The 14,866-nt window shown below is 48.2% G+C and overlaps 1 protein-coding gene across 1 annotated transcript; it reads right to left on the bottom strand.

The window, feature by feature from the left end:
• Nucleotides 1–5,463: 5,463 nt before the first annotated feature.
• LOC121835107 (vegetative cell wall protein gp1-like) lies at nt 5,464–7,290 on the bottom strand. The gene is made up of 4 exons (XM_042289046.1): nt 7,147–7,290; nt 6,293–6,362; nt 6,053–6,225; nt 5,464–5,844 (listed from the first exon to the last, which is right to left on the bottom strand). Exons 3-4 carry the CDS (start codon nt 6,164–6,166, stop codon nt 5,464–5,466), a joined length of 495 nt encoding a protein of 164 aa, XP_042144980.1. The 5' UTR covers nt 6,167–6,225; nt 6,293–6,362; nt 7,147–7,290.
• Nucleotides 7,291–14,866: the final 7,576 nt, after the last annotated feature.

Genomic DNA, 14,866 nt, shown 5'->3' on the forward strand with positions numbered 1-14,866 from the left:
CACATCATCTAAGTACACATGGCACGACTTCCCCAAAATACATGCAAGGATTACGTCGGCTGTGCGCTGCCATGCCGCCGAGCTGTTAACCAGCCCCATGGGCATCCGTCGCCACTGATAGTGTCCAGACGGCGTATTGAAGGCCGTCTTTTCTCGGTCACTCTCGTCCATTTCTATTTGCCAGAACCCTGAGGCCATGTCGACCATGGTGAAGTACTTAGCAGTGCCCAGCTGAGCAATGGTCTCCTGAATATTTGGGAGGGGGTATGGGTCGATTCTTGTCACCTTGTTTAGTTCGCGATAATCGACCACAAACCTGAACTGAACCTGAACAAACCTGAACAAACCTGAACACACTCACACACACGTGCCCGCACGCACAGCACCGAATGAGTCGGTAGTAAACTCCGTCACACAATAGCAATTCTTTTGAGTTTACTCATTACATATTCAAGTGAGGTTTATCGTTACCCAATCAATAGCAATTCTTTTGGGTTTACTCATTACACACTGAAATGAGTGTTATCAAAAAAAAAATCTACTCTCTACTGCATTGCATTCGAAACAAATAGGGCGTCGGTGCCAGGGGATCTATGTTGGACAAATGTTTCGTTTCTCCTAAAAGAAACGGAAGTGACGACATCGCGTCTGATTGGTTGAGGCTCGAATGACGAAAGTTCCCTACAAAAATGTGGGCGGAGACGGCGAACCGCCATCATCGGAAGTGACATCATTTTGACGTATCGTTTCCTCGGTGTTTCGTCTAAAAAGGGAACGAGTCTGTCGTCGTTCTCTTCGCCTCTTCGCAATGGGAAACACGGCGTCGACAGCGTCTCGGAGGCAGAGCGACAGCTTTCCTATCGTGGAACTTTTTTTTGCTCCGGAGAGGCTTTACCGGCAGCACCGCGATGCCTTCGAATTACCGGAGGAAGCTTTTCGGAGGCAGTACCGTCTCACCAAGAATGTGGTCCGTTGGTTGTGCGACGAACTGCGCGAGGAGCCTGAGTTGAGGAGGCTGCGACGTTCGTGGACTGTGATGACTGTGGAACAGCAAGTGTTGTGCGCACTTCGCTTTTACGCCACGGGGAGTTTTCAGGGCATGGTGGCGAGCGACGAGCACATAGCGAGGGATCAGTCTACAGTCAGCATCGTTGTGCGGGCTGTGTCCCTCGCTATTGTGCAGTGTCTGGGGATCCGGCGCGGCTGGATCGACTTTCCCCAGACAACCGGCGAGAGGGACGACGTCGAGAGGGGCTTCCAACGGCTCGGCAGGATACCCGGCGTCATCGGTTGCGTCGACGGGACGATGATTGCCATCGTCGCCCCGTCATAGAACGACCCCACCGTCACGAAGGCGGCGTATTGGTGCCGCAAGCAATACTACGCTCTCAACGTGATGGTGGTAAGTACGATCACATATATACTACGTCTCACCTTAGCATGAACTAACTGAGAAGACTGTGCGAGCGCGAACGGCCTGACTGGAGCACTCGCTGCACGAGCGCTCGTGCAGCCGCCGGGGCTTTATCCAAAGCAGCTAGCTCGCGCTTTTAGCTATAGGTCAATGCCCGTTCTGAATGGGTTTGAAAAAGAGCGTAACGCTAATGCGGTGTGGATATGCCATTTTATAAATTAAAGTTATGGGTTGTTAGTGCTCGTTCATCCTCCGCACAAGCTTTTGTTCGACGGACGGAGGGAGGGTTGTTTTCATGTCGTGTTAAGCTTTTAAGCAATAGTTCGTGTCCTGCATGATAAAGTGTAAACTCTCCTTTGAAGAAAAAAGCAAATTTGCCTAAACTATTGCGTGGATCAAAGGTAGTGGCTATTTATCATATAATTTTAATCTTTGTAACACAGACAGCGCTCTGTCTGTCCTTTTTCATGCAGTCCGTCGTTGTTTTTGTTGTTTTTTTGAGCTCAGCGCTCTGTCTATATCCTCCTTCATCCAGTCCGTCGTTTTTTGCGTTGTTTTAATGTTTTAAGTTTGTAAACCACGTAATTTATGGTGGTGTGTTGGTCAGCATGTAAATCGTGTTTGACAGGGCCCCATGACCATGAGTGCAATGAACTGTTTGTGGATTCAGTTGAAATAATGTCGACACATGTCTCTCTATTGCAGGTGTGTGACGCCGACTGCCGGGTCATGAGCATCGACCCACGGTATCCTGGGTCGGTGCACGACTCCTTCGTGTGGCGCTACTCGTGGCTCCGGAGCAACTTCGAGCAAGGCCGGCTGGTAGACGATGGCAGGTTTCTGCTCGGTAAGCATACTCCAGTTGTTGGTACTGTACATGATGGCTCTGCACCACTTATAAGCTACAATATCACACATACTGTTGCGAACATAGATAACTGGCATGCGCTTTGGCCATACCTGTGACACGTCTCCTTGGAAACACTCTGACGCAGCTGTCAAGTACTGGGGGAAAGGTTGCAAACATGCGCCTTTCTTTGCTTAGTTGTCAACAATTTTAAAGGGATACTACAACAAAATTTCGGTGCTTATTCTTTGGTCTATACGTGTTCAGAAGAGCAGTATCACATCGGACACACCAATATCTTGTTAAAAAAGAGACAAAAAGGCATTAAAAAAAATTAGGCGATTAGGAAAGAGCACCTTCTAGATGTCTAGGAACCTTGACAGGTAGTGACCGATAACTGTCTCGCTTAGAACCATACATGCTTTGAACCTGACGTCATCTTGACAGCTCAACGGCCAGCAGAACAGACAAGGGGAGGGAGCAACTCCACACTCAACGGGACTCTCTTTTGTGTGTACCAAGATTATAGAATATTAATTTGTCACTCAAAATTACACAAAAGCAGCTTTGGGGTTTGTTGCGGTGGCCTGATCGCTGGCATGCTTCGACCGCTTTTGTTGCTTGAACAGCTACGGCATCCTGACGATGTCTGCCTCGCCGCAGCTTTGCTCATCCCAAGAGAAACTACATCACAGTTGCACCGGATGTGACGTGCTCTCTGGTGGCTGCTCTCCGAGCGCTTGCCAGTCTGGCCTGTTTATAATGAAAAATATAGCTATAAGGCTCAAAAGGGAAATGTATGATTGTCATTTACGGGTATTGTGGATCATGTTCAGCCTATTTCTGAACATGACGGGTACATTCAAATTTCGTTGAAGTATTCTATTAAAGAGAACAGCATTAATATCATACATTTCCTTCTCTGAATGTGCAGGTGACAGCGGCTATGCCTTGGAGCCTTGGCTCATCACCCCTGTCCCTGGATTCCACGTGACCTCCACCGCATGCGGCCGGTTTAATAAGGCACATTCTTCGATGAGGTCCGTTGTGGAGCGCTGCATTGGGCTGTTGAAGAGCAGATTCCGGTGTCTGCAAAGGCACCGGGCTCTGTTTTATCATCCCACAACAGCCACCGTCATTATATCGGCGTGTGCAGTGCTCCACAATATCTGCCTTTCATCGAATGAGCCAGAACCGGAGCCAGACTCTGACCCTGACGAGCCAGGGTTGGAGTCTGGGCCGAGCTCGGACGGTTCTGAGTCGAGCTCGGAGGGGTCAGCGGCGGATGACGAGAGGCCGGCTCCTGCCCACCCTCGGGTCAGCCTCTCGGACAGGGGGAGGGCTCTGAGGCAGTGCCTTGTTGCCCAGTTCCAGACCTGCCACAGCCGTGCCGCTCCGGAGCCCCACGCAAGCCACGGTGGCAGTCCCGCCCACCAGGGACACCACCAGCGCCAAGGAGTCCGTCGCCACAACGGAAGTCCCGCCCATCAGGGACACCGTCGGCGGCAGGGAGCCCCTCATCGTCCTCGCCACGGTGGCACTCCCGCACACCAGGGACGCCACCGGCGACAGCGAACCCTTCGTCGTCCTCGCCTCAACTGACGCCCTCGCCACCAGAGAAGCCCTCCCCGTGGCAGTATGTACTGCACTTGTTGTTCCACAGTCATGGCCGTCCATAAGCTCCACAGTGTCAACTCCGCCTTGCAGTTCGTCGCACAACCACCATGCTACCTTTACGGACATTTAGTACTGCCTCCGAAAAGCTATTCGGTGCATCAGTTATGTTGATAGAGCCTTTTTTTCATTAGTAAGCAGGGTGCACAAATTTTTTGAACAATAGCAGAACATTTTGTAGGGTTATGAAGCTAGCCTTTGCAAGAGACTGAGAACTCAATGAGGCTACTGGTGAGACCTATTTTATTTTTTACTACAATATATTGTTTGTATCGGGTTTGGACATCGACTCATTTTCTCTACACTTCTATTGCCCTGCTCCATTTTACAATCTATTATGGCTACCACAGAGCCAGGTGTATTACTCGATAATCGCAGATTAGATTCGTGCCAACTTGAATGTATAAAGAAGACAACAAGTAGTTTGTTTTTGAAAGTGCTTTTTTTTATAACAATGCCGTAACGTGAAAAATAAACATGTTTGAAAACACAGGTTGCAATGCTTTCTTTAAAATGAAATTGAGCATGGACTAGTAAACGCCGTATACATTCTTTGTCATTATCAAGGATATATCACAGACATTATTTCACACTTCACTTAATTCAGCACAGTGCCATTTCGTTTGTGTTTTGTCACACATTTGAAAACACAGGTTGCAATGCTTTTTTTAAAGTGAAATTGAGCATGGACTAGAAACACCGTATAAATTCTTTCTCATTATCAAGGATATATCACAGACATTATTTTACACTTGACTTAATTCACCACACTATCATTTCGTTTGTGTTTTGTCACACATGGAAGCATGACAGATTCCATAGCTGAGGCATGTTGAGATCAACAATGATATAAGAAAACAAACAAAAAACAGGGACACAGACGAAGGGAAACAGGACAAGGCGCACTCTCATCCCTGTTTTTTCAGCGCTTTTTTTGTTTGCCATGAACCAACTGGCCCAAATCTCCACTTTACTGCAATATAAGAAAAATCGCAAACCCAGAGGCTAGTTTCAGGCGGAAGAAAACTACAAGTATAAAATTCCTATGGCACAAGCCACTTGGCACCTTTGATGAAAAAGCACACACTACATATTGCTGTCCTACAAACATGAGGAATGGCTAGTTTTAGCATATATCTGTCATGCCTGTTGCCAAGAGCATATTACTAACTTGCTTCACTGGTTATAGTGACTCCAATAAACAAGTACAGAAGGCACAGTTCTTTGTAAACAAAATATGAACTGAAAAGCATGGACGGACTTTCCCGTAATGTCAACATTGTTGTAAAGATGTTTAGACAGCAGAACATCAGCCTTCCTTTAAGCAGTGGCTCACTCATAGTATTATTCACTGTATGGCGAGCCCAGTGTGCGTAGGAACTTGTCCATTAACACGCACCACATACCAGTGGCACAAAAGAACATATTTCTTGTCTCCGCCTGGAGAACAAAACAAAAAAAGAAAAAATGAATACCAACTTGGAACATAAAATAATCATCCATAAAACTAAATTATATCTGGCTGGACTCAGCGGTCCTGGGCTCGGCTGGGCTCGGTGGGGCTGGGCTCGGTGGGGCTGGGCTCGGCGGGGCTGGGCTCGGCGGGGCTGGGCTCGGCGGGGCTGGGCTCGGCGGGGCTGGGCTCGGCGGGGCTGGGCTCGGCGGGGCGGGGCTCGGCGGGGCGGGGCTGGACTTGGCTGGGCTGGAGGGGTGGCTGGGCAGGGCTCGGCAGGTCTTGGCTTCGCAGGGCTCGACTTCTCTCGGCAGTCAGCAGCAGAACGACCTCGACGAGCACGCGGGTCGTGTTTTGGAGTTCCAGGGCCACCGCTTGTGTGGCGCGAGCTTGCTCCTGGTTCGACTCCGCAACAGCCTCCATGCGGTGGCTGAGGGTATCGATTGAACGCAGGAGCTGGAAAGACGGGCCATTTAATGCACAGCAACAACATATTTCTAGACACCCAGAGGGCGTGAAAACCTTGCATATGTCACAGTTCGGTTTGCATTATGCTTTTGTAGATCTCCATTGCCCTCTGCTGCAGTCCCACTTTCACAGTGGCATCTTTATTAAACTCGTACCTATTTAGTTATGTTACGGAGTTCTATGTTTGAGCCAATACCTGGCCTTGGAACTCCACGTCCCGCGCGTCCCTCGTCTCGTTCTGCTGCACCTGCCGAGTCTGGTTGGCGACTGCCTGCATGGCAGCCTCGTCGTGCCGCTCCTGCCTCGACATTCGGGGGGTGGCACGAGGCGCCGTGGGCCGCACCCGGGGCCTTGCAGGTGGCCTGACATCTGCCAGGAAACAAAGAATGCTTCTGTCATATCAGACAATCCTAGTTGTCTTCATGAGAGGTCTCACCCCGCGAGGTGGAGGGCACCGGCTCGGCTGCCTGCTGCCCGTGACCTGCCTGGGCGCCTGTGGGTCTCCCCTAGAAGGGAATTTGTAAGTCCTAGTCAGCACACAGGACTTGTCTGCATTTTCTAGATATTGAGAGTGGGTTTGTTGAGGCTGCATTCCACTCAGGGGAAACAAAATTACACTGTTTCAGAGGTAGTGCCATTCATGTCTAGGATTGACTCCCCAAATATGTCTAGTGGCAGCTCAAAAGGTTGCACTTCCCCTGTTTTTGTGAAAATGTACCTCTGTGATACAGAAATTGAATCTTACGACAGCGTGCACACAATACAACTGAGGGTTGCAACAACCACAAAAGCAAGAAGAAAAAGGACTACACAAAAACTACAGATGTTTTGGCCTTAGAAACTCCAGTATTACTGCAATAAATATAGTGTTTTTTGTCGTAAGTGCTTTTGTTTTAGATTTTGCCTTTACGTGGATGATTTAATCCGCCCTCCGATTCGCTGAATTATAAAAAGTGCCAGCACCTTTAATGCATATATTCACATTCACAGGGGCGGATTTAGAGGGGGGGTCGGATGTCCTGACCCCCCTCTTGATTTCTGCATGTGTAAAATTTAGGGCATTAAACAAGGGAGAGGGGGAGGGGGTTCCTAAACATATGTTACGCTGACCAACACCTGACCCCCCCCCCCCCTCAGGAAATTTCTGCATCCGCCCCTGCATTCATATTTATCACATTTCACTGTGGTATACATCTTAGCTCACTGATAATAAAACCCTGCACGGATATTCTCCATTGGGATTGAACAGCTACATGTGCAATAGTATGTTAGGTTCAAGCGTGCACTCACCTCGGCCTCGTCCTCAAAAGCGGGGACGGAAAACCCAGGAGCGCCCAGGGCCGAGTCCTCGCCCACCAGCGTCAAAATACGTGCGTATGATGACGCCAGTGAGCGCACCCGGCCGCCTCCTCCCCCAGTTTGCCTGCGAGTAAAGGAAGTAATTCAATAGCTTGGTCCACACTATGAGTAGACGACGCAAATTACCTCGCCTGTTTCGCCAGCTCGGCTGCCCGCGCCCGCGCCTTCGACACCCGCACGGCCCAGTAGCGCTTCCAAGCTTCCGGCTCCTTCCTCGGAGGCCCGAGGTAGTTGAGCCGGGAGGTTAGCTCGGTCCAGAGACGAACTTTGTCGTCTCTGGACAGGGCCGGGCTGAGCTCAGTTGCACCGCGTACCAGAGAGGGGTTCTCGAACATAAATGTATCGAGTTCCTCCCTCTGGGCCGCGGTCACACGTTGCCTGCTCCCGTCGTCCATGTTGTTTGAACCATAGTCACTGACAATTTAAGAAACGCAGGGTACTGCAAGACTGGAACCTTTTATTATCGCTCCGCAGCCAATGAGATAGCCGCATTAGCCGATGAGAACGCCGAGGAACCAATCACGACGCAAGAAGAGCGAGCATGACAGGCCACATCCTCCCGTTTCTTGAGCCGTCATCAGTGACAGTGATTTGAACTACGCGCTCATTTGCATCCCGCATGTTGTTCTAACCTTTTATGCGAGTTTACTTCATCTAATATTTTTTGGAACCGCTACAAAATCAGTTGTTCATTTCAATAGAACACGTGTATTTTTTCAGTCTGACAAGTTTCTTTAAAAAAGAGCCGATGTGAAGGTCGCCGCCGCAAGGGATTGGCTGCCATCGCTTGACTAAAAGCAGAAAATGCCTTTCCGGTTGCCGGAGAAACGGACGCTTGCGTAGGGACAAGGCTCCAGATAGGTACCGCCGGGAAAGCGTAGGTACGGCAGGGGGACAGCGTAGCTACTTCCGCTCTTCGGCGGTTGGCTCTTGACGCCTCTCAAGTGAGTGACAGACGCCAATCTTGCCATGTCGTCACGGCGTCAAAGAGGGCGGTTTCGCGGTGTGCGCCGTTGCTTGGTTACGCGTCACCTGCCACTACGTCACTTCTGTTTCTAGTTTCTCGAAAGTCCAACATAGGTCCCCAGGTATACTCCTGATTTTTGAACGGTCGGGTTTTCGTAGCGAAACCTAGCCACATGTATTTGTCCATAACAACGACCCTAGCAACGGTTTGTTTGGACCCATGACGTCACACTTACGGAGTCAATAGCGTGCGTACGCAAAGAGTCTTTGCGCTTCTCCAAGGAGGATTCGTCATGAGAAGTTGGCTAAAGCCAAGACGAGTAGAGTTTAAAAAATGGCGGCCTCCAGAGTTAGGTCAGCGGTAGGGGTATGGTGGCTAGAGAGCGAACCGGCCGAGGTTCGAGTTCGACCTGGTTCGACTTTTTCGAACTTTTCGTGGAAATTTCGACGAACCTTGCATTAAGGTTCGACTCGTGTGCGCATGCGCGACAGGCTGGCCAGTTGGCTTCGGATTGGATGGTAATGGCTAATAGATGAATTAAGGGCACCGCTGGTTGGTTATTTCAGTTAATACAGTACAAACAAAATTAAGTTATTAATGTCTTTAGTGATTAGAAGTGGTTTCTTTTAATTCCAACTGTTCATAAAATAAAATAACCATTTGCATAAAAATAAATTCTCCAAACCTAGACATGCGTCTATCAAGGTCTGGCCACACTGTCTGCAAAGTCGAACCGGTCGAATCTGGTAAAAAGTTTCGAAGGTCGAACCCCGAAAGTTCGACCTAAAAATCCGGTTCGACAAAAGTTCGCGACACCCCTAGTCAGCGGCTGCTTTGGCGGCGTCGTGAGTGTGACATCGGCGGCATCCTCGCGAATGCGATTTTCAATACGGGACGACATTGTACTCGGTTCGGCGACGATCACCGGCAGCTTGATGCTTGTGACGCACGAACATTTCTCGGCGAAGGTACGATGTGCGAAGGTCAGTACGTACACGAGACCAATGTGCACGAGACCTCTCTTGCCGAGGCGACACAAGTGGACACGACCGGTCAACCGCTCGCGTCGTATTCCCATGTTTAAACAAATCTAAAATGCTGCTCTGGACCAAAAAACGCATTTTTTTCTAAAGTTACAGTATTTCGTGAGTGAAATAAAAATTCTGACTGTATCTTGGTGGCGCAGCAAGCGCGACATGCTTGGGCTTTTGCGTCGCGACGGAGAAACGCTATTCTAAAACACTCGCGTCGCGTGCGCTAATACAAGCGCTAAATTTAGCGCTAGCTGCGCTAATATTTGTACGTTATTAGGGAGTTTTAGAATAACGTACGCAATTTTAGCGCACGCTAGCGCTAAATTTAGCGCTTGTATTAGCGCACCCGACGCAGGGGAGTTTTAGAAAAGCGTTTCTCCGCCGCGACGCAAAAGCCTAAGCATCTCGCGCTTGCGACGCCACCAAGATAGTCAAATTTTTATTTCACACACGAAATGATGTAACATTAAAAGAAAACGAGTTTTTTGGTCCAGAGTAGCATTTTAATTTGTTTAAACATGAGAACACGACGCGAGCGGTTGACCGGTCGTGTCCGCTTGCGTCGCCTCGGCATGAGAAGTCTCGTGTAAACTGACCTTCGCACATCGTTCCTTCGCCGTGAAATGTTCGCGCGTCGCAAGCATCAAGTTGCCGGTGATCGCTGCCAAACCGAGTACAATGTCGTCCCGTATTGAAAATTGCAGTCGCGAGGATGCCGCCGACGTCGCACCCACGACGCCGCCAAAGCAGCCGCCGACATAATCCTGGAAGCCGCCATTTTTTTCAACTGTGCTCGTCTTGGCTTCAGCCAACTTCCCATCACGAATCCTCCTTGGAGAAGCGCAAAGACTCTTTGCGTACGCACGCTATTTCCGAGAAATAGCGCGCGCTAAAATTGCGCACGCAAAGCGCAAAACCTGGTTTGCGTTCGGAGCATGCGCAGTGGCGACGACGCTATTCTTTGCGTACGGAAAGCTTTAGCGTGCGCTACTCTAAACCTCCCTATTCTAAAACTCCCTTTCTTTTCCTGCATGTTTTCGCCAGTTTTGCGACCGTTGGGTTTGTGGTGCGTTGGACCGTTGGGTACATGAGTGTCGAGGGATGGAAATGCCGTTAGACATGGCAATGTGCTAATTTAATCAAGTTGATCTATCTGTGAAGTTTCTTCTTGTGATGATTATGTTCAAGAAGAGCGCGGAAGACCGACGACGCGACAGAACGAGCAACTCAACGTAGTTGGTAAGCATACTTCTTTGTTTGCATTGTACGCCTTGAACGAGAAGTGAACATTAGGGAGTTTTAGAATAATCTTGTGGCTGCTGAGCATGCGCAGACCCAAAACAAGCTTCGGACTCGAGCTTTGGGGCCCGTTATTTCTCGAAAACAGCGTGGGTACCGCAAAAGGCGGCGCCCACGACATCTCCGTTGATCGCGTCTTCGACGCCGTGGCCCGCTCGGGAACTGCGTGAGTCGCACTCCGCGACCGCGGTCAGTATGGTCGAAGCGTATATTGAAAACGCCACGGATCGCTGGACTCACAGCTCAAAGCTATACGAGGCGCGTGTACTTACGATCGCGGCAGACATGTAAGCATGCCTGGGTAGTGGATCGTCTGGGCTTCTTAAGTACAACAGAGCAGCTTCGCAGTGACAAAAACAAAACATGCGGCATTGAGTATAAAGTAACTATAAAAATGCTACTCTGGACAAAAAAGCTTGTTTAATTTTCGAGATAAAACGTTCTAACTTCCAAATAAAAGCTGTCGCGACATCTTGGCGGCGTTTTAAGCGCGAGATGCTTACGTTTTGGGGGGTCCCCGGCAGAGAAACGCTATTCTAAAACTCTTCGCCGCAATCCTCGCTATTTTGTCGTCCGTATCACGCGGTAAAGTAGCGCCCGATATTTTAAAACTCCCTATTTTCTCGGCACACGTTTTCTCGTTAAGCTAGAATTTTTTTTTCAACTAGTTGGGTTTGCTTTATCTGTCCTAATGTTTGGAGCTATACGTAGCGTAATGAAAAGTTGTCACTCCTTCTGTGTATGGTCCGAGAAAGTGTAGCTTATGTCAACAGAGCACGTATTGAATTCCTAATGCTGTTTTCAGTTCGTTGCTTTAAAAAATGTCTTATTGGTCTAGCGGTGTACTGATGTCGCTCAACTATAAGTTGATTACATTGATCCTACTTCATTACATTTCAGAAGTTAGACTTCCTCGGAATTCGGTTCATGCAGAGCCAATATTCCTTTGCAGTCAAAATGGTTCGAGAGGACAGCCATCTTTTGTTTTGAAGTTATGGAAGTGAACTGGACGGTACTGTTAGGACAAACTTCGGTCCCCTGACTTTCTATAATTGAACTGGGTTTACATTTCTCTGTTAGAATTTTTGATAAAGCAGTTGTTCCTTTTCGCCTTTTCTTTCATTTTGCACTTGTGATGTGATCAAGCCGAGGGCCGCAGTTATTCCCAAATGAAGCAGCAGCAGTGTGTTTCCAGCTTGCGTCACTTTAATTCATTTAAAGGCATGCCGCGAAATCAGACTTGGACGTTTTTCAACTACTCTACTCAAACTACTGTAGTTTAACTACTTTTCCTAGTAACTTGGTAACTTTCAATTACAACTTTATTTGGGCAATTATTAGTTTAATTTAACCACGTTTTTCAGGTAACTTCTACTCAAATTACTAACTACTTTCGAAATCTAATGCTAGATTTTCTCATCACAAACGTTTGAGCGCAGAAATAAATAAGACGCTGCCAGATAAAGTGGTATTCCCGAACAAGGGGCCCCCTGAGATTCTGTTCCCAGCCGTAGAAACAGCATCACAGACGTCCTTGGGCCAAAGTGGCGACGAGCAGCCAAAACATAACACCGGCGCGCACGAACGCGGTCGGATATCGACCTAATCCGGTAATGTACGCAGGTGCCAGCTGCAGCCGTGAAAGGCGGGGACACTCCTAGGGTTGTTGTTGTTTTCATGTTGTCTGCCTTTAGTGAGTTCTGACTCAAGTGGTAGGTTCCGCGACAGGCACCACTGGAATGACCTCGCAGCTGGGCGCCTGTTCCCATGGTCGCCTCGTCGTCAGCGCATACTTCCTTGCAAAGCCGGACTCCCCCGCACACAAACGCAGACACGGATAATCCGTTCGTGGGAGCAGGTTCCCGCTTTCAGTTGCAACTGTACGAGCGCCGATGCTTGTTCACGTAATCCTTCGCGTCCTTCCGACCTTCCACGCCAGGGAGGCCTCCTCTTTGTTGAAAACATTTTACTTGTCAGGCGTGTCAGGCGCGTCAGGACTCAGGATACCGCGTAGTCGCCGGCGAGGATTGCGAGTCACCCTTGGGAGATCCTCTTGTTGAACCCGGCGTCAGTGGCGAAGTATACTTCGTTTTATCTTCTTTTGAACCAAAGCAATTTTTTTTTTTTTTGAGAGGCGTAGCACTAGCAGTGCAACGAGACGCGCAGTCCGGATAATCTCATCGTCTTGGCGCGAGACTTGTTCCGTTGACGGTCAGGTGCACTCGCTCGACGTACTCTACGAACGTCATAAGAATAAAGGGGGGCCAGTCATCACAATCCCAACTTGCCAAAAAAAAAAAAAATTAAAGAAAAAGGATGAGAGTTTGATATAAAAGACCCTCTAGCCGAGGCAAGCCTCCCATGTTTCGTCATGGGCACCAAAGATGCTGACACTTGCTTACCCGACCCTCCACAGCCTGTTTCTGAAATCGAACGCTGCCTTTTGCATCCAGCGCCACGGTGGAACGTCTTTTTAGCTTGGCTGGGGACGTCATTAGAAGGAAAAGGGGAAAACTCTGTGGTAAGAACTTTGAAAGACAATCGCTTCTGCGAGCGAATAAACTATTTTGGAAGCCATAAAATGACTGCATTTATTTTAGGCTCGCAGGGTTTTTCACGGACCAAAACTGATGTTCATTTTGCTACCACAAAAATATAAAAAAGCAACTTCGACAGTAACTTCAAAGTAAGTCGCTACTTTTTTGCAGTAGTTAGTAGTTTACTCAATTACTATTGCAAATGCGTAATTTCTACTCTACTCCAATTACCTTTGGCATCGATACTCAGTAACTTAACTTAACTACCTTTTTTGAGTAATTTGTACATGTCTGCACGAAATGAATGCCCCTGTTCATACACCGGTGGAAGTGGGACTGACTTCAAAATGCAGTTCGACACAGTGTGTCGAGCCGCATTCCGAAACGGCTGAGATAGCACAGCAGCTAGTATGCCCGGCTCTCAGACAGCAGCACCGGGTTCAAATCTCAGCCGTGGAAGCACATTTTATTCTTTCTTTTATTCCTCTGTTAACATTTGGTACAACTCGGTTAACGCGGCCGGACGCCGGATTTTCCGCTCCATGGACCAGATAATGCTTTCGCATTAAAAAGGCACATCCAGTCAGGAATGTCCCTTTTCGTGTGGTAGAGTCGCACAGCTGCCCACCACTTCGAAAATCACGACGGAAGTACGAGGGGGCACTAGTGATCACCAAATCATGTTCACGCCATTCATAGGTGAAGGATCCATTTGGGGGCACTGAAGATTTGTGTGGCATTTTCTTTCGTAATGTTTGGAGGTGGGCTAGTCGGTGATGCATTGTAAACATAGAAATAAAACAGCGCAAACGAACACAAGGACAAGTAGAAGGGACACAGACACAGCGCTGGCTCACGATTTACTTTCTTTCTCATCTTTTTAAAACATATCAACATAAGAAAACAAGAAATGAGAAATAAAAGAAGAATCCAACGTGTAGGACATCCTCTCTGTCTTATGCCATCTGAGGAATATTTTACAGAAACTATACATTATATACCATTACAAAAAAAAAAAAAAAAAAAATTAAAAGAAGCCAAAAACCACAGCGCGAGCCCTAATGCTCTGTGCGTACCTGTCTTGCACGCGGACTCTTGGTATGTCGGAACCCTTTTCTGGCTGCATGTAGGCACGGGCCTGTGGTTATAGGATCTCTCCCATGGAAGCAGAAAGAAAGTATTAAACAAACGTGCCCAAACTCCGAAGAAACTCGAACTCTTCACTGTATAACGTCACTGACTCTGAACTGACGCATAGGTCGGTACCGTGTTGTCGAATGTAAAACGCTTCATGAATTTCCCTAGCCATTTTTTGTGAATGTTTAGCCAAAATTTCAATGTCACTTAACCGAGGGGAACAACCACACCTATTACAATGAATGGCTAGGTGACCCGAAGGTGAAGACCTCAAGGACAGATAATGCTCCCGAGCTCGAACATTAATACATCTGCCCGTCTGCCCAATATACATTTTATTACATGAAAAGGGTATTTTATAAATGACCCCCACAGCACAAGCTGCATATTTGATGCGATGGTTTATTCCACACCCTACACGCTGAAGTCCTGCTCTCTCAATGGACGCACACAAGCGGGATAACTTGGAAGGTGCTGAAAAGACTATGGGAACTTCGTATTTAACAGCCACTTTTTTGGTCCTGCGGGTAAAACTGTGCAAATATGGTATTACCACCGGTCGAGAGGCAGGCTTTTGTCTAACATTGTCAAGTATGTTGAGGGGATTCCTGAATACTTTTAAAAGTGACTCCGCTACGCCCACTATGACAAGTTTCGGGAAACCCGCTTTTGTTAAC

This window comes from Ixodes scapularis, unplaced genomic scaffold, assembly GCF_016920785.2.
Source record: "Ixodes scapularis isolate PalLabHiFi unplaced genomic scaffold, ASM1692078v2 PGA_scaffold11__112_contigs__length_91849675, whole genome shotgun sequence".
Classification (NCBI taxonomy): domain Eukaryota; kingdom Metazoa; phylum Arthropoda; class Arachnida; order Ixodida; family Ixodidae; genus Ixodes; species Ixodes scapularis.